Source organism: Oncorhynchus keta, chromosome 26 (genome assembly GCF_023373465.1).
Source record: "Oncorhynchus keta strain PuntledgeMale-10-30-2019 chromosome 26, Oket_V2, whole genome shotgun sequence".
Lineage (NCBI taxonomy): Eukaryota > Metazoa > Chordata > Actinopteri > Salmoniformes > Salmonidae > Oncorhynchus > Oncorhynchus keta.
Window position 1 is genome coordinate 26,569,093 of NC_068446.1, and position 20,086 is coordinate 26,589,178.

Below are 20,086 nucleotides of genomic sequence, written 5' to 3' on the forward strand. Positions count from 1 at the left end.
GGAAAGACCCCTTGACTTTTTCCACATTTTGTTACGTTACAGCCTTATACTAAAATGGATTAAATAAAAATAAATCCTCAGCAATCTACACATAATACCCCATAACGACATACCCCGCAAAAAAAGTTTTAAATGTTTGCAAATTTATTAAAAATGTAAAACTGAAATATCACATTTACATAAGTATTCAGACCCTTTACTCAGTACTTTTTTGAAGCACCTTTGGCAGCGATTACAGCCTCGAATTCATCTTGGGTATGATGCTACAAGCTTGGCACACCTATATTTGGTGAGTTTCTCCCATTCTTCTCTGCAGATCATCTCAAGCTCTGTCAGGATGGATGGGGAGCGTCGCTGCACAGCTATTTTCAGGTCTCTCCAGAGATGTTCAATCGGGTTCAAGTCCGGGCTCTGGCTGTGCCACTCAAGGACATTCAGAGACTTGTCCTGAAGCCACTCCTGTGTTGTCTTGGTATTTCTGTTTTTTCTTTTTAATACATTTACACATTTCTAAAAAACTGTTTTCGCTTTGTCATTATTGGGTATTGTGTGTAGATTGATGAGTGGGGGAAATGATTTAATCAATTTTAGAATAAGGATGTAATGTAACAAAATGTGGAAAAAGTTAAGGGGCCTGAATACTTTCCGAATGCACTGTATATATACAGAGAGAGAGAGAGAGAGAGAGAGAGAGAGAGAGAGAGAGAGAGAGAGAGAGAGAGAGAGAGAGAGAGAGAGAGAGAGAGAGAGAGAGAGAGAGAAGATTTTTGGGGTGCATTTGTGAAGGAAACGAGATTGATTTGATTTAAATGGTTTGATTGCTTTTTGTTGCCTGCCAAATAATAAGCTGATATATAACTGCAATGTTATTGATTGTCACTGTTAGTGCCAGTACATCCATATAATAAACTCAGTATTTGAAAAGAAAAGAAACAAGAGATGGCCTCCGTTCACAGGGACTTACTTCCAATTCTTAGGATGGTCGTTAAATAAAGATAAGCATCAACTACTACTTACTAGGCATATTTGCTTGAATCTGTCTCTAGACCTAGGCTACTGTAGTTACATTTTATGATTGTGATTTATCAATTCCCTGTGGAAAATAAACGTGTACACAGCACGCACACGTGCAAAGTGGCTCCTGGACATTCTGCTGAAAAATTGTGTTAGGACCTACAAGTCAAGTGCGCACTAACCTGTTCCAGGTGCCTCGGGGACCCATTTCAACGGACCGATCTGGCGCAATTGAAACGCCGTTTTAACCTCATGGCAACTGTGTACTCCTGCACCTGAAGCTCCACATAGTACAACTGTAAGGTAAATCAACCAAAAGTCAACGCGTTGGAGTATTGTTTGGAACATCGCACCATTTCAATCAGATAGACTATCAAGGTATCCTATCAGTGGTATGGTCGTTTGTAAAAGTAGCCGAATAAGCTATTTAAGTAATATAATCCCAAAATAAATTCGCAGTCCTTATCAACTGGATCGATCTGTTAGAATATCACATTTTGGGTCTGTTCAATAGAGCGCACGACGTTCCCTCTCTCAGTGGGCTTTCCAGTTAAAATCCATGCGCTTCAGAAAGTGAAACGCTGTTCTTTGGATACAGCTGAGCGCTCTCTCTCTCGTTCCCTCTCTCTCACACACACCGCGCAAACCGGCGTACACTATCTTTGAAATTCTCGGTTTGAAACATCACACAAGATTGACTAACAGAAAAACGTTCTTAAAGTGCAAAATTATATAGTGGGTTCTTTGTTCATAGATGTTGGCTATTCCTTGTGCGATCATTTAAAACAATACCACAGCAATTGGAGCTCGAATAACATGTTGTTTTTCTTCTAATAACACAATGTATAGTCCTAATGATTGATTTATACTGTATATGCTTCTCTAGGCTGCAGAGATTAATCTAAAATAGAACACCGCGTCCACCGTGTGGTCAGTCGTGGAATTAGTGATGTAAAAGCAGTTCTAGCAACCGTGGCGCCGGATTGATATCATATTTATCTATGTATTAACTTGTGTCCGCATTCATAGGTCAAAAATAAATTGAGATCTCAAATGTCGCTAGTAAATGTAAAACATCTGCCCCGTGTGAGGCTCGAACTCACGACCTTCAGATTATGAGACTGACGCGCTGCCTACTGCGCCAACGAGGCTCGTGTAATTAGGCGTTCACCCACCATTATAAAGATGGAATGGTTTGAACAAGGAACAATTCCACATATTTTGGACAGTATATAAATAGAAAACAATGCTGCTTCCGTGGACTAAGAACATAAAGTCAACCTATATGCCAATACACTTAGCTAAAAGAGAGAAACGGAATCACAGTCAGGTGTACTGGAAAAATATTAAAATGCAACATACAACAATTTTTATGATTTTACTGGGTTACAGTTCATATGAGGAAATAGTAATTAGGTCCTAATCTATGGATTTCACATGCAAGGGAATACAGCTATGTCACAGATACCTTTAAAAAAATGGGCCTCACAATGGGCCTCAGGATCTCATCAAAGAGTTTTTGTGCATTAAAAATTCCCATCGATAAGGGCAATTCTGTTCGTTGTCCATTGTTTATGCCTGCCCATACCATAATCCCACCGCCACCATGGGGCAAACCGTTCACCCACACGGCATCATACACATGGATGTACTGCCAAACTCTCTAAAACAACATTGAAAGTGGCTAATGGTAGAGAAATAAACATTCAATTCTCTGGCAACAGCTCTTGTGGATATTCCTGCACTCAGCATGCCAGTTTCACACTCCCTCAAAATTTGAGACATCCGTGGCATTGTGTTGTGACAAAACTGCACATTATAGAATGGCTTTTCATTGTCCTCAGCACAAGGTGCACCTGTGTAATGATCATGCTATTTAATCAGCTTCTTGACATGTCACATTTGTCAGGTGGATGGATTATCTTGGCAAAGGAGAAATGCTCACTAACAGGGATGTAAACAAATGTCTGCACACAATTTGAGAGAAATTGCATATGGGAAGTTTCTGGGATGTTTTATTTCAGCACATGAAACAAGGACCAACACTTTACTTACATGTTGCATTCATATTTTTGTTCAGTGTATGTTCTTCAGAGAGATCAGACCAGGTAATATTACCTTTTTTTTTTGGTGTTGTGGTGGAATTTCTACACATAATCAATAATGAGGAGTGGAGTTAGCTTCTGGGTTAAATACTATCTCAGGATAGGTGCAACTTCAGATATGACGTACAATGGTTCCAAACACTAACCCCACACATCTTGTGCCAGACCTTGGGCCCCAAATACAAATAACTTGTTTTGTTCAGTACTAAGAACTTGGTACATTTGTTGTTACTTTGTTCTCTCCCCTAGTTCAAGTTGGAAACTATCTCCCCCTTGGAGGTGACTGACACAGACACTGTGGAGACAAGTGATTGGTTCCCCATTACTCACACCATCCCTTCACATGGTATGCAATAAAGACACACAGTTCACATATGGAAACAATGTTTCCTTCTGACCTCCTTTGCCATACTCCTTGCTGATATTCTGTATAGCAACAGGGACGTGATAGATAAGGCAGACTTCTCCCCTCTCTGGACCCAAGGTGACTGAGGCCCATGAGGGAGGAAGCGCAGCTGCCAACACCAGAGCCCGAAAGGAGATATTCTAATAACAGTTTCAACAGTTCAATCATGTAAGCATATTCTGCAGATAAGACATCTTAAATATCTGTATTACTTAGCTGATTCTGATTTCTCCACCACAATCTTTCCCCAGAAACAGGTTCCAAAACAGAACAATAGCTCTGTTACTGGTGTGCAGGATATAACCTTTAGTCTGTCCAGGATCAAGAGGAACCAGTCAGTTTCTGTCACATTCTCGGTTGAGTGCCCAGACATCATGGGTTCATTCTACACACACACAGAACAGTTAGAACAGGCCTATATCAATGCGCGCACACACCTTTCTATGTTATATGAGTTACTTTTTAACAATCTCAAGCCCAATGTCTAGGCTTGAAGGATATCTTAGTACACAAGCATTATTAAGGTTTAACATACATTTCCCTCAGGGTCAATAAACTATATCTTTGTTGTAAGTCACAGAAGTAATTTGCCCTTATCCCTGGGGCAAAGTAACTTTCCTGAATTGACCTCGAAAAGGGCAGTGTGTATTTTGGCAGGTGGTGTGGGATGAAAAGTCAGTGTTTCTGTGTTGAGAAAAACACTTCTCCACGTTGTCACAATCACACAGACAGCAAACTGCCCAACAAGTCATACACTGTGTGAGAAGAACCAGCGAGGTGTAGTAGCTAGCATCTGTGAACCTAACTATGTCTGAACTTGATGTCTCCCTTGGTTACTTTCTTGCTGTTGTGGCATTTGGTGGAGTCTTTAGAGTCCTTTTCAGAAAATGGCCTTGTTTGAGCTTTGCATTAGAGTTCACAACCTCATTTGTGCTGGTGGCATGCTTGCTGGAGGTGCAGACCATTATAGAGATTGGTGAGTGGGCAGAGGGACTGGGATCAGATGTTACTCTGACCCTACGGTTTGTGGTGCTGCTGACCCATGGTGTGATCTGTGCTGGAGCCACTGGAAACCCTTCCCTGACTCTGATGAATTTCCTGCTGCTGGAGACCCCTACTCTGCACACTCTGCTGGCTTTGGCTGCTCAGTTCCTGGGGGCACACCTGGCCCTGATTGTAGCTGGCTACTACTGGGCAATGGAGCTCAATGACATGCACATAATTAAGAACCTGCTATTCAGGGAGTGCAGCACAGCCCTGCGTGTCTCCCTGGTGCAGGGGGTCTATTGTGAGTGTGTGTGTGCATTCATCTTTTATCTGATATACCTCAGCCTGAGATGTCGCGCTGCGTTGGTTCGGGTGCCTTTCTTTGCAGCTGTGCTCACCCTTCTCTCCCATGCAGGTAAGTAGCCCACGATGACAACCATCGCGCCTCAAATATAGAAAGACATTTCAGTAGAGATAATCATTAAAGTTGCATAGGCCTATATGCTGTTTTCTTTGTGTTATATTTGTTTGTCAGAGCAAAATCTATTTCTGCATCCCGTTTCGATAACTCATCTTTCTATGCATGTCAGCCAGTGGTTATACCTCAGCTTTCCTGAACCCCTCCCTGGCCTATGGCCTTACCTTCTACTGTCCTGGGTTTACCTTTACGGAGTACTCAGTGGTCTACTGCCTTGGGCCCATTATTGGTAAGTCAAATCAGAAATTGTTCATTATATACAAACCCCTAATAAAAGTATACCAATAGACCAAATGTAATTGCCAAAGGTAATGTGTGAAACAGGCTTTATGCATAACAATGAGGCATAATTGCTTATCAAGCTGGTAATACAGATATCCTCTTTCAGGAATGACCCTGGCCCTTCTCCTGTACATGGGTCACATCCCCAGGATTTTTGCAAAGAATCTGCTGTATTCCCAGAAGACCCACATACAGGTGCCAACGGGGGACGGAGATGAAAAGAAAAAGTGAAAGAAAGACATCATCCACCTCAGCTGAGGCAAAATAGGACATATGAGTGCATTAGGAACACACTACTCAATTTTGTTCCTATTGGGAGAAGATATTTCATTAGGAACGGTAGGGTAGCCTAGTGGTTAGAGCATTGGACTAGTAACCGCAAGGTTGCAAGTTCAAACCCCCGAGCTGACAAGGTACAAATCTGTCGTTCTGCCCCTGAACAGGCAGTTAACCCACTGTTCCTAGGCCGTCATTGAAAATAAGAATTTGTTCTTAACTGACTTGCCTAGTAAAATTAAATGCACTGAGCATTATATTCAACAGCCTATTCTCTCCTTAAGTTACTGACAAAAAAGGTGTGGGCTGTAGAACATCTGTACATTTATGATAGATAGTACAAGTTACAACTCATATCGCCTGTGTTCTTACAGAAGTAATAAATCAATTAAAAATAAATGTTTATGAAAAGGACATTTAACATTGGTTGTCGTTCATGAACTTCCTGTACACTGTGAGCACGTTGAGGTAGACGAAACATCAAATGTATTTTTAAACAACCATTACAATGACAACCTGTTACATCATACCACTGATGTAACAGGTTGTCACTGGCAACAAAAAAAAATGCATCATATTCAAACATTTATGATATAGTTAAAAAATATATGTGTCAGTGCCACACAAAGCAGCTATGTCCAGTTGTGAATGGGCTACTGAGGCCCCAGGGCTCAGGTTTTGGGCTTGGATGGAGGCACCTGGTGCTGGGTAGAGGAAGGCCCTGTGGAGGATAGCTGCGATATGGGTCCATCTGCTTTCTCCTTCAACTCTTTAGTGGAGGGACCTTGTTCTGCAAAACAGAAAGGACAAAGGTTAAACACCATGGCCTCCCTCTGAGATGGACGAAAAGTGGCATAAAGAAACAGAAAACATTTTAGATTTTAAATGTTACATGTGAAGCTGAATTGTAATACACCTGCGTCTGAAATGACAGCCTAAGCTCCTGATTCATCCAGTCTTTCCCCACATAGCTAAAGTTACAGATGCACAAAGATCATACCCCCAAAACATGCTAACCTCTCACAATAACAGGGGAGGTTAGCATTTTTTTGGGGGGGGGGGTATGATACTTATGCCTCAAACTTTCTCGCTCATCATTATTCACAATTATCCATAATCATGTGACATCCACATTAACGTAGAGGTGTTCAGAAACATATAATACATCTTATTTAGAATCAAAGTGACAATACATTCTTTACCTTACATTTCTATTGGGCACAACAATCTGAAACACAACCAAAACAAACTACAAATGCACCCAACACGTTTGTAGTCACGAGCTTGATGTAGCCATTGCATGCTAGGAAAATGGGACCAAATACTACATTTAATACACTAAGTAAATTTGTCCAAATACTTATGACACTTTCAAATGGGTGGGGGCCTTCAGAAATAGTGCTTTCTAAATGATAAAGCAGATATGTATGAAAATACCCTCAAATAAAAAGTGTCATTCTGTGCTGTCACCTCGCAACACATTTGATCTCAAAGTACAGCATTCAAAAGGCACTCGCACATCTGAGCAATCTCTTTGCAGGTGCATGGCAACAGTTGGACAAGAGGAAGGAAAAAGGATACCGCACACTGCTCTTGGTAGTATCACTGATATTTAATAAGCTTACGCATCGGCCTCACGGCCTTCGTCAGAGCTTTTGTTCGATTTTTGAAAATAGCACCCTTATGTAGACCTGGCCCCACCCACATCCATTCCACACATGGAAATCTCAAAGTACAGCACAAAATTAAAAGTTTTAGCTTCACTGTCCAAATGAATATGTAGGAGAGTGTACATGACGGTACCTAGTTGTCCCCCCAATATGATACATAACTGCAATGTAGTGGAGTTGTTCCAGGGTAAAAATCACCTGGCTGTGATTGGTTCTCCAGCTGAGCCTCAGGTTGGTCCACCCACAGGCGATGCTCCGGATTGTTTAGGAACCTCTTGCACTGCCCACAGTGAAGACATCGCAGCACAGTCATGCGGTTTCTATGCTTAGTCCCTTGAGAGAGAAAAAGCTTGAGTTACTCCACAATACAATATGTCACTTACAGTGCCTTGCAAAAGTATTCGGCCCCCTTGAACTTTGCGACCTTTTGCCACATTTCAGGCTTCAAACATAAAGATATAAAACTGTATTTTTTTGTGAAGAATCAACAACAAGTGGGACACAATCATGAAGTGGAACGACATTTATTGGATATTTCAAACTTTTTAACAAATCAAAAACTGAAAAATTGGGCATGCAAAATTATTCAGCCCCTTTACTTTCAGTGCAGCAAACTCTCTCCAGAAGTTCAGTGAGGATCTCTGAATGATCCAATGTTGACCTAAATGACTAATGTTGATAAATACAATCCACCTGTGTGTAATCAAGTCTCCGTATAAATGCACCTGCACTGTGATAGTCTCAGAGGTCTGTTAAAAGCGCAGAGAGCATCATGAAGAACAAGGAACACACCAGTCAGGTCCGAGATACTGTTGTGAAGAAGTTTAAAGCCGGATTTGGATACAAAAAGATTTCCCAAGCTTTAAACATCCCAAGGAGCACTGTGCAAGCGATAATATTGAAATGGAAGGAGTATCAGACCACTGCAAATCTACCAAGACCTGGCCGTCCCTCTAAACTTTCAGCTCATACAAGGAGAAGACTGATCAGAGATGCAGCCAAGAGGCCCATGATCACTCTGGATGAACTGCAGAGATCTACAGCTGAGGTGGGAGACTCTGTCCATAGGACAACAATCAGTTGTATATTGCACAAATCTGGCCTTTATGGAAAAGTGGCAAGAAGAAAGCCATTTCTTAAAGATATCCATAAAAAGTGTTGTTTAAAGTTTGCCACAAGCCACACCAAACATGTGGAAGAAGGTGCTCTGGTCAGATTAAACCAAAATTGAACTTTTTGGCAACAATGCAAAACGTTATGTTTGATGTAAAAGCAACACAGCTCATCACCCTGAATACACCATCCCCACTGTCAAATATGGTGGTGGCAGCATCATGGTTTGGGCCTGCTTTTCTTCAGCAGGGACAGGGAAGATGGTTAAAATTGATGGGAAGATGGATGGAGCCAAATACAGGACCATTCTGGAAGAAAACCTGATGGAGTCTGCAAAAGACCTGAGACTGGGACTGAGATTTGTCTTCCAACAAGACAATGATCCAAAACATAAAGCAAAATCTACAATGGAATGGTTCAAAAATAAACATATCCAGGTGTTAGAATGGCCAAGTCAAAGTCCAGACCTGAATCCAATCGAGAATCTGTGGAAAGAACTGAAAACTGCTGTTCACAAATGCTCTCCATCCAACCTCACTGAGCTCGAGCTGTTTTGCAAGGAGGAATGGGAAAAAAATGTCAGTCTCTCGATGTGCAAAACTGATAGAGACATACCCCAAGCAACTTACAGCTGTAATCGCAGCAAAAGGTGGCGCTACAAAGTATTAACTTAAGGGGGCTGAATAATTTCACACACCCAATTTTTCAGTTTTTGATTTGTTAAAAAAGTTTGAAATATCCAATAAATGTCGTTCCACTTCATGATTGTGTCCCACTTTTTGTTGATTCTTCACAAAAAAATACAGTTTTATATCTTTATGTTTGAAGCCTGAAATGTGGCAAAAGGTCGCAAAGTTCAAGGGGGCCGAATACTTTTGCAAGGCACTGTATGTAAAGACATTGGACTTCCACTCAGTACTTTCAAAATCTCATGAGGATGATACATACAGTGGGGCAAAAGAGTATTTAGTCAGCCACAAATTGTGCAAGTTCTCACACTTAAAAAGATTAGAGGGGCCAGTAATTTTCATCATAGGTACACTTCAACTATGACAGACAAAATGAGGGAAAAAAATCCAGAAAATCACATTGTAGGATTTTTAATGAATTTATTTGCAAATCTTGGCCCCAGTGATGTACTGGTTAGGTGGCTGTCTATTTAGTTATATATATATATATGCCATGTAGCATATACAAAGTGACTTAGTCTTGCATGAATAAACTTACTTCTCTGTTTGGCTGTGGCAGTTACTCCTGGGACCAGCAAAAAGTAGCACTTCTTACATAATGTTCTTTTCACTGAGGGGTCTCTATAAAGACATTAATAACATTATAGTCATGCCCTAGTTGTCATCGTTTTAGCAGACATGTTTCAAACGTATTATTTCTGTCATGTATTCGAACATGACATGAACGTTACAACCTTTATTGATGCAAATGTAACAACACCATGTTCTCTGACAAGAGTTTAATGTTATATGATATTGTTAGTGTATGTTACCCACTGTCTCAGTACCAAACGTTTTGCGATTGTCTTCTGAGTGAAGCAGTAAAAACGAGCTAACTCCACATTCTCAGAGGTTTGAGACAAAACACAGCCTGCAAGAAATCAATGTCATATTAAAGAATTCTGAGAATATTAGTTATAAAGCCAAAGGTATAGCTGGATTACTAGACATCAAGAAAACGTACCTGATACAGGAAGTTCAGTCTTTGAAAAGCCTCCTTGTCTTTCACGTTTCCTGCCATTGCATGGATGTGGATTGCTATGCTAAATTAGCCAGCTAACGTTACTAAGTATGTAACGTCAACGTTAGGCTAGCTATCTTAGCTAACGTTATATGTATGTGTTGCTAAATTACTACCCTACTAAACAATGTTCTACGCAAGCAACAGATGTGCCCTCAAATTCGTCTAGCTTCACTAGCTCCTAACATTCGTTTGCTAAATCTAAGCAGTTGCTAAATCCTCTGACTACTGACCAGCCTCTGAACGAACTCTGGCATGATAGATCTGACACTATGGAGACCTGAATGGCACAGATTTAGCAGTTAGGACATGTCCTTTCAATCAATAAAGAGAAGGGTTGGCCATAAAATTATATATTTGGTGAAGTGATAACAGAGGATGATAGCAGTGCAGCTATGTTACGTGCCATGTTTGTGAGGCGCTATACATATTCGACAGTCACAAGACAGGACTTCAAATTGGCCTATGTCATGTCAAGGGAACTGTAGCCTACTGTTTATAAGAGTTAAATGGAAACTGAAATCTGAACACTGACTGTAGGTATATAACCTCACATAGCCTTAAGGTTCGGTGCGGGCCTCAGATTTTCATTTTATCACATATAGTCAGGCAGTTGTGGATGGGTTATTTTATTAGCAAATGCAGGCGTGCGCAGGTGAACAAACAGCTGACCTGCGCACCCCTAATATGTGGTAAACATAGAGAATGATAGAGATATCATCTTTACACAATGCATTTGGAAAGTATTCAGACCTTCACCACATTTTGTTAGATTACAGCCTTATTCTACAATGGATTACATCGTTTTTTCCCCTCAACAATCCACACACAATACCCCACAATGACAAAGCAAAAACAGGTTTTTAAAAATGTTTTCAAATTAATTTTAAAAAACTGATATCATATTTACATGAGTATTCAGAGACCTTTGGCAGCGATTACAGTCTCGAGTCTTCTTGGGTATGACGCTATACGCTTGGCACACCTCTATTTGGGGAGTTTCTCCCATTCTTCTCTGCAGATCCTCTCAAACTCTGTCAGGTTGGTTGGGGAATGTCACTGCACAGCTATTTTCAGGTCTCTCCAGAGTTATTCAATCGGTCTGGCTCTGGCTGGGCCACTCAAGGACATTGAGAGACTTGTCCCGATCAAGTCCTGCATTGTCTTGGCTGTGTGCTTAGGATTGTTGTCCTGTTGGAAGGTGAACCTTCACCCACGATCTGAGGTTCTGAGCACTCTGGGGCAGGTTGCCATCAAGGATCTCTGTACTTTGCTCCATTCATATTTCCCTCGATCCTGACTAGTTTACCAGTCTCTGCCTCTGAAAAACATCCACACACTATGATGCTGCCACCATCATGCTTCACCGTAGAGATGTTACCAGATTTCCTCCAGACCTGATGTTTGGCATTCAGGCCAAAGAGTTCAATGTTGGAGGTTGCCTGAAGGTTCCCACGTTCATCTCTACAAACAATATTATGCAAGTGTGAACACCATGGGACCACACAGTCGTCATACCGCTCAGCAAGGAGACGCTTTCTGTCTCCTAGAGATGAACGTGCTTTGGTGCAAAAAGTGCAAATCAATCCCAGAACAACATTAAAAGACCTTGTGAAGATGCTAGAGGAAACAGGTGCAAAGGTATCTTTATCCACAGTAAAACTAGTCCTATATTGACATAACCTGAAAGGCCGCTCAGCAATGAAGAAGCCACTGCTCCAAAACCGCCATAAAAAAGCCAGACTAGAGTTTGCAGCTGCAAATGGGGAGAAAGATCATACTTTTTGGAGAAATGTCCTCTGGTCTGATTAATCAAATATAGAACTGTTTGGCCATAATGACCATCGTTATGTTTGGAGGAAAAAGTGTGAGGCTTGCAAGCCGAAGAACACCATCCCAACCGTGAAGCATGGGGGTGGCAGCATCATGTTGTGGAGGTGCTTTTGGCAAACTAACTCCTAGCGGGCTTTCATGTGCCTTTAAAGGACATTTTACTTTGTGCATCTTGTCTTTGGTGTCATAAACAATCCTTGGTTTCTGCCTGTGCCTGGTAAAGACTTGAGGTGGGGCCATTATGACCTCCTCCTTTAGACTATTTGGCAGAACGCCCAGAATATGTTCTTTAACCTCTCTGGGGTAGGGGGCAGTATTTTGACATCCGGAAGAAAAGCATGCCCAAAGTAAACTGCCTGTTACTCAGGCCCAGAGCCTAGGTTATACATATAATTGGTAGATTTAGATAGAAAACACTCTAAAGTTTCTAAAACTGTTAAAATTATGTCTGAGTATAACAGAACTGATATGGCAGGCGAAACCCAGAGTACAAACCACCCCCCAGCCCCAAATATTTCAGCTTACCACTATTTTCAATGGCTAGTACTATAATTATAAGCCCAAGTCCTCCCAAATTGCAGTTCCTAGGGCTTCCACTAGATGTCAACAGTCTTTAGAAAGAGTTTCAGGCTGGTTTTTGGAAAAATGACCCAGAAATTGTAGTTTTTCTAGGTGGCTCCCATTTTGGCTTTAGTGTTTCCAAGCGCATGGCGTAAACCGCGTTCTTTCTTATTTATCTCTGGGTATGAACATACTATTCTCAGTCTTAAATGTATTGTTTATTTGCATATTAGGATACCTAAGGTTTGATTATAAACTTTGTTTGACTTGTTTAGAAAAGTGTATTAGTAACGTTTGGGAATAATTTTGTATGCATTTTGATGGAAGGAAACTGAGTGGATTAGTGTTTGAAGCGCACCAGCTAAACTGAGTTTTTATGGATATAAAGAAGGACATTATCAAACAAAAGGACCATTTGTGATATAACTGGGACCTTTTGGAGTGCAACAGAAGAAGATCATCAAAGCTAAGGCATTTTTTACATCGTTATTTCTGACTTGTGTCGCACCTGCCTGGTTGAAATATGATTTTCATGTGTTTGTATATGGGGTGCAGTCCTCAGATAATCGCATGGTTTGCTTTTGCTGTAGGGCCTTTTTTGAAATCTGACATGGTGGCTGGATTCACAAGAAGTTACGCTTTATTTTGATGTATAACACATATATTTTCAAGAATGTTAAATATTTGAACTTAGTATTTTTGAATTTCGCGCTCTGCAATTTCACTGGATGTTGGCCAGGTGGGACGCTACCGTCCCACGTACCCGTAAGAAGTTAAGTTAAGATAGGCGACGATGCCAGACACTGCCAAACCAACCCTATGAACTATGCCTATGCAACGTCTCTGTAACCAGTATATACAGGAACTAAACGGGACTGCCCCTTTAGAGCTCCTGGTTGACATGTGTACATATGCTGCATTGAGTTGATTGGAGTTTGCCAAAAGGCACCTAAAGACTCTCAGACCATGAGAAACAAGATTCTCTGGTCTGATGAAACCAAGATTTAACTCTTTGGCCTGAATGCCAAGCGTTACGTCTGGAGGAAACCTGGCACTATCCCTATGGTGAAGCATGGTGGTGGGAATGTTTTTCAGCAGCAGGGACGAGGATACTAGTCAGGATCGAGGCAAAGATTAATGGAGAAAGTACTGAGAGATCCTTGATGAAAACCTGCTCCAGAGTGCTCAGGACCTCAGATTGGGGCGAAGGTTCACCTTCCAACTGGACAGCGACCCTAAGCACACAGCCAAAACAACACAGGACTGGCTTCGGGACAAGTCTCTGAATGTCCTTGAGTGGCCCAGCCAGAGCCCGGACTCAAACCTGATCGAACATTGCTGGAGAGATCTGAAAAAATGCTCCCCATCCAACCTGACAGAGCTTGAGATGATCTGCAGAGAAGAATGGGAGAAACTCCCCAAATACAGGTGTGCCAAGCTTGTAGCGGCATTCCCAAGAAGACTCTTGGCTGTAATCGCTGTCAAAGGTACTTCAACAAAGTACAGAGCAAAGGCTCTGAACACTTATGTAATTGTAGCATTTTCTAAAAACCTGTTTTTGCTTTGTCATTATGAAGTATTGTGTGTCGATTGATAATCAATTTTAGAATAAGGCTGTAACCTAACAAAATATGGAAAAAGTCAAGGGGTCTGAACACTTTTCTTAGGCACTGTACTTGCAATGTAACCTACATCCGTTGTTAAACTCGAGCGATGACTCGGTCCTTGAAGTTTTGTAACTTCACATGATTAAGTCTATGTCAATACAGATCTGAATGATTGATACCCTTTTTACTCTACACTGTTGATAGTAGTTGATGCCAAAGCTTATCACTGAATTTCCTACTACAAGGACTCGGTCAGCTTGACAAAGTTCTGTGTTATATGAACACACACACATCAGTGATTGCCAGGGCGAGTAAACTGAGCAGTCGGGAAAAGTTAATATTGTGCATTTAGAATACATCAAAAAAGAAACAGCACAGCGACATGATCACACAGTTCACGCTCCACCACACACACACACACACACACACACACACACACACACACACACACACACACACACACACACACACACACACACACACACACACACACACACACACACACACACACACACACACACACACACACACATTAGAATAATCATGAAGCTAAACTAAGGTAATTGGGCATCTATTTCAGGGGAGGAACGACATGCATGCTCTCTTCTCTGCTGAGATTGATCCAGCCCCAGCGCAGCCCAGCACTAACAGTGGTCCTCCCTACAGGCTGTCCTGCCTCACTCCCTTTTGACACCAGTTCCTGCCACAACAAAATAGGATTGTTCTGAAGAGTACCTGCTAGATACAGGTAATTCAAATTATACTGTATCACACACAAACTTATGTGTGCAGGCACTAACTTGTTTTGTCTCACACACAAACACACACTTGATTTAGGTTAGTCTATAGTAAAGGCTTTGTTATTAAAATAATATTGTGCCTCTCTTTCAGATTGGCCAAGCACACCTCTGCTAGCCACACAACCACTGCCCTTGACAGCTTCTCCACTGGGCCCAACAAGAGATTACGTTGCCTCTTCATCTTGGATCATGGCTGATGGACAGAGCCCATTAGAGCTGCCAATGATGTCCTACTGGCCAAGCACCACAGGGAGGAAGAGATCCTGAAGTGGGTGGATCTGCTTTGCTCTTAACACCAGCCCAGAGAAGCTCCTAGAGACACACAGCTCTGGCATTATGTTACTGCAGAGTGAAACGGTTAGTGTCACTGTCACGTCCTCTGCCACCTGCACTTACACAGCAGAAAGCCTCATCAATTCAAGGATGCCATTTGAGGATGTTGCTGTCGCTGCCTGCTTTCAATGGGGGCTGGAGGCCTCGAAGCAGTGGTAGGCAGTGAGGAAGGAGCAAACTGAGGAAAGAAAATCCTCCGAGCAGCATCCCTCCGGCCATCTATACAGGTGCTGCCACCAGCAGCTGAAACAAGACCCCAACAGCCCTCACACACACATACCAGTTTTCCATGAGTGGCAGGAAAATATCTAGTTTTCTCCCTGTACCTGGCACAGGGCATTGACAGGAGCTCAAACAGTGCCTTTTATGAGACTGAAAAGTAAAGCTGGATGGTGGAGAAGGGGGAGTGACTACAGACACACACAAATAAATAATGAACTGAAAATCTATTTCCATTGATGGAAGTGGTTTGGACTCGTTTGATTTGTGTTTATTTCACAGGTACCATTTTAGAATAAGGCTGTAACCTAACAAAATGTGGAAAAAGTCAAGGGGTCTGAATACTTTCCGAATGCACTGTATTATTTTTGAGGGCTACTTTGTGTAAATGTTGCACAAAGACCAACATTTTATACTAATCACAGTGAATATGTCTTGTATTATAAAACAATTTCTATAGTTATTGTGTGAATATGTTTGTTGTACACAGGATTGTGCTCCAACATTATCATAACTATGGCTTAGATTTCATTAAAGTCAACCTCAAAGTAATCTTCTCTATGAGTTGCTTTAATGTGTTCTTTATTAATAGCATAAAGTGGGGCAAAAAAGTATTTAGTCAGCCACCAATTGTGCAAGTTCTCCAACTTAAAAAGATGGGAGGGGCCTGTAATTTTCATCATAGGTACACTTCAACTATGACAGACAAAATGAGAGAGAAAAAATCCAGAAAATCACATTGTAGGTTTTTTTATGAATTTATTTTCAAATTATGGTGGAAAATAAGTATTTGGTCAATAATATAATATAACGTTATTAAACAAGCATCATTCGCCAGAGTAGCCTGTTCTCTAAGAGTAGACCAGAGACTGTGCTTAAAGCACTGAATACAATTTTTTTATTTCACCTTTAATTTAACCAGGTAGGCAAATTGAGAACAAGTTCTCATTCACAATTACGACCTGGCCAAAATAAAGCAAAGCAGTTCGACACATACAACAACACAGAGTTACACATGGAGTCAAACAAACATACAGTCAATAATACAGTAGAAAAATAAGTATATATACAATGTGAGCAAATTAGGTGAGATAAGGGAGGTAAAGGCAACAAAAAAAGGCCATGGTGGCGAAGTAAATACAATATAACAAGTTAAACACTGGAATGGTAGATTTGCAAAAATAACGTGATCAGCACATGCACAGAAGCTTTGGGATCTTTACTGCAGAGAAAAATAGGTCACTGAAAATTCGGATTCACAACCACTCCGCTGTTAATTTTCAGTAACTGGTCCTATTTTGACAAAACATGTTTCCGCCCGGTTTCGAACCGGGGACCTTTCGCGTGTGAGGCGAACGTGATAACCACTACACTACGGAAACTGAAATATGTTGCCAGAAATCGAGTTAAAGAATCTCACCACGTGATGTGACAGCATGCATATCCATTATTTGAATAATCTGTTACTCTTTATGTTGACTATCATTTAATATATTCAACTTCTCAGATATATTCCGTTTTCCATTTCAGGTCTTTAAATTTAGATTCAAAACCAAAAGACAACATCCAGGTACTTTGCCAGCCCGAAAATGTAGAGGGGGAAAAAGAAAATGAAATACTCTCTGTGGTAAACAGAAGCTATCGGTACCAACGGAGAGGTTTCTGAAGCCAATGTGGCTCAGTTTTGATTCGATTTAGGTTCTGAATGAAAGTTGGAAATATGTATTTTCCGTATGTTTAAAATACACATTTTACAGAACGTCGAAAAAGCCTATTTTCCAGACGTTGAAAAATACGTATTTTCCTGGTGTTGAAATCCCGCTCATTCTTGGTTCTGAATTCAATTTGAAAAAAATACTTCATTTATAGACATCTATGTTTGGGCCAAATCAAAGCTGGTCCAGACCAGACGAAATCTGAAACAAACTATAAACGTCTAAGATTGTTCGAAGATTTTTTTAAACGAACTTTGGTGGAGTACCGCAGCTATGTTTCTCTCCAACAGCACCCTGGAGAGGCGCGCTGGGAATGGACATTCAACATATTTTGTGCCCCTGCCTTTGTCAAAGTGGGCACTGTTTATCACAGAGCAGCATCAGCGCTCAAATAAAAAGCCAAATATGTCACTGGTTGAGGGAAATTGTCATTGTTTTGAGGCAGAACTATGTGAGGTTTTATGTCTTGTTGTTAGAGGTGCGTCATGGTTAGTTTAGCTCAGAAAATAACGCCCTCGTCAATCTCCCGTCATAGGCTTCTACCGAATCCTGTCTAATTAGCGGGCCGGCGGTGGCTAAAACTCTGGAACATGTACTTTGTTCGCCTCTATGGATGCTGAAAGGCTGTGAAGGACACGTTAGAAGGGATTGCGACAAAAAAAAACGTGATTTGGCCACCATAAGAATATTTTTTAGAGCAGATAGGTAGGCTAAACTATGTATTTTGCCTAGTGGTGTGAACGGTTGAGTTTTGGCCGCTTGAGAGAAAAATGCAGGTGTGTTTTTGTCTTACAGTAACGTAATACTATTATATTCGGTTATGTTATGTAGAATAATATCATTATGTGATCTTGCAGACATTGACTCAGTTTTGATCTAACTTTCTAAAACAAGCACCATTTGCCAGAGTAGCCTGTTCTCTAAGAGTAATAGCGTGATCCGCACATGCACAGAAATTTGGGTCACAGAAAAAAATCGGATCCGCAGCCACTACGTTTTCAGTCATTGGTCCAATTTTGACAAAATATGTTTCCGCCCGGTCTCGAACCGGGGACCTTTCGCGTGTGAGGCGAACGTGATAACCACTACACTACGGAAACTGAAAGGTGTTGCCAGAAATCGAGTTAAAGAATCTCGCCACGTAATGCCCAAATTTAATAATTTACTTCATAAATTGGACTTTGATATCATGATTTCAAACTTAATTAAATGGCAATGTAATTTCAATGTAATAATATTTATTTATTGAGTTTATATATATAAATGCTATATATATATAAATATAGCATTCATTTTCTGTGTATCAAGTTTACAAACTATCACTTAAATTTCACAAAAGTTTCAAATATTGAACTTCTCAGATATTCAGATTAAATTCAGTTCTAAATTCGGATTCAAAACAAAAGATAACATCCTGGTACTTTGCCAGCCATAAACGGTTGAGGAGGGCAGAGAATCAAACGCTCTCTGTGGTAAACAGAAGTAGGTGCTGAGCAATTAAGTGCTGAGCAATTAACATTTGTTATTTTTTGTTTTTTTTAAACAGATTTAGCATCGAAAACATGGGAACTACAATGACTATAATCAATTGCGCGCCTACTTGTCCAATTCTAAAATTGATTCAATTATGTATTTTTCTCAATTTACACACATTATGACAAAGTGAAAACAGGTTTAGACATTTTTGCAAATGATTTAAAAATAAAAAACAGAAATAACTTATTTAAATAATTATTCAGACCCTTTGCTACGAGACTCGAAATTGAGCTCAGGTGCATCCTTTTTCCATTGATCATCCTTGAAATGTTTCTACAACTTGATTGGTGTCCACCTGTGGTAAATTCAATTTATTGGACAGGATTTGGAAAGGCACACACCTGTCTATATAAGGTCCCACAGTTGATAGTGCATGTCAAAGCAAAAACCAAGCATGAGGTCAAAGGAATTGTCAGTAGAGCTTCAAGACAGGATTGTGTCGAGGCACAAATCTGGGGAAGAATACCCCCCAAAATTCTGCTGTATTGAGGGACGGGAGAGAGAGCTGTGTGCAGAGGAGGGGGTCTGTGCCACAGTGTGTCGGGCGAGCGGGCCTGTCTGCTGTGAGCTGCAGACTGTCGACGTGGCTGAATGGGGGCAGCAGCAGGGACGGGACACAGACCTACAGCCAGTGCTACAGTGGGTAGAGGCGCAGGTGAGGCCACCATGGGAAGAGGTGACAGCGCTCTCGCGACCAAAGGGTTATGGTCAAAGTTTGAGAGACTGTGGCTGGCTGATGGCGTGCTACAGCGGGCATGGAAGGAGTCGGCTACGGGAGAGGAGGCAGGTGGTGGTCCCAAAAGCATTGCGGGAGGCTGTGCTCCAGAGTACTCATGGAGTGGTGGGGACTGAAAACTTTGGGGTCACTGCACCGCCTCCGTTAGGGCTTTTACTGGGGGCAGCACAAGAGCGATGTGGAGGACTTTTGCCGCCGCTGTGACAACTGCACAGTGAGAAAGGGCCCCCCAGGCCGCTCTCAAGCTCATCTCCAACAGTTCCAGTGGGGGCTCCCATGGAGAGGGTGGGAGTGGATGTAGTTGGGCCGTTCCCCACCACAGACAGTGGAAACCGCTGGGCGCTTACGGTCATGGACTATTTCACAAAATGGCACGAGGCCTATGCTCTGCCTGACCAGGAGGCAGAGACCATCGTCGACGCCCTGACAGCGGGGATGTTCAGCAGGTTTGGAGCTGCAGAGTCAATCCACAGCGACCAAGGCAGAAACTTTGAGTCCCGTGTGTTCGCCACCATGTGTGAGGGGCTGGGTATGCACAAGACCCGCACTACTCCTCTCCATCCTCAAAGTGATGGCCTTGTGGAGCGCTTCAACACAATGCTTGTACAGCAGCTGGCCATCGTCTCTTCCAAACACCAGCGTGACTGGAACAAGCACCTGCCTATG

General features: G+C 41.6%; 3 protein-coding genes and 3 non-coding genes across 7 annotated transcripts in view; 1 reads left to right on the top strand and 5 right to left on the bottom strand.

Moving 5' to 3' along the window:
* Window positions 1-2,049, bottom strand: part of LOC118359157 (glypican-5-like) — a 133,668-nt gene extending 131,619 nt beyond the window's left edge. The window contains exon 1 of the mRNA XM_035737470.2: window positions 1,197-2,049. Within this exon, the coding sequence (XP_035593363.1) occupies window positions 1,197-1,362 (166 nt within the window). The 5' untranslated portion in view covers window positions 1,363-2,049. The remainder of the gene's footprint in view (window positions 1-1,196) is intronic.
* Window positions 1,192-5,941, top strand: LOC118359158 (aquaporin-12-like). Of its 2 annotated transcripts, XM_035737472.2 has the most exons (5): window positions 1,192-1,317; window positions 3,369-3,465; window positions 3,604-4,927; window positions 5,103-5,219; window positions 5,379-5,941. In XM_035737472.2, exons 3-5 carry the CDS (start codon window positions 4,333-4,335, stop codon window positions 5,501-5,503), a joined length of 837 nt encoding a protein of 278 aa, XP_035593365.1. In that variant the 5' UTR covers window positions 1,192-1,317; window positions 3,369-3,465; window positions 3,604-4,332; the 3' UTR covers window positions 5,504-5,941. The 2 variants fall into 2 exon arrangements, with proteins under 2 accessions (XP_035593365.1, XP_052336409.1); XM_052480449.1 differs by lacking the exons at window positions 1,192-1,317; window positions 3,369-3,465 and having other exon boundaries at window positions 3,503-4,927.
* trnam-cau (transfer RNA methionine (anticodon CAU)) lies at window positions 2,093-2,165 on the bottom strand. The gene has a single exon. It is a non-coding gene; the product is annotated as a tRNA-Met (tRNA).
* A 278-nt stretch (window positions 5,942-6,219) lies between the features above and the next one.
* Window positions 6,220-10,095, bottom strand: LOC118359159 (ribonuclease P protein subunit p21-like). Its single transcript, XM_035737473.1, has 5 exons — window positions 10,020-10,095; window positions 9,837-9,930; window positions 9,559-9,641; window positions 7,417-7,551; window positions 6,220-6,338 (listed from the first exon to the last, which is right to left on the bottom strand). The coding sequence occupies exons 1-5, from the start codon at window positions 10,078-10,080 to the stop codon at window positions 6,220-6,222; spliced, it is 492 nt and encodes a 163-aa protein (XP_035593366.1). The 5' UTR covers window positions 10,081-10,095.
* Window positions 10,096-16,742: 6,647 nt separating this feature from the next.
* trnav-cac (transfer RNA valine (anticodon CAC)) lies at window positions 16,743-16,815 on the bottom strand. The gene has a single exon. It is a non-coding gene; the product is annotated as a tRNA-Val (tRNA).
* Window positions 16,816-18,175: 1,360 nt separating this feature from the next.
* On the bottom strand, window positions 18,176-18,248 carry trnav-cac (transfer RNA valine (anticodon CAC)). Its single transcript has one exon. It is a non-coding gene; the product is annotated as a tRNA-Val (tRNA).
* Between the last annotated feature and the right edge of the window lie 1,838 nt (window positions 18,249-20,086).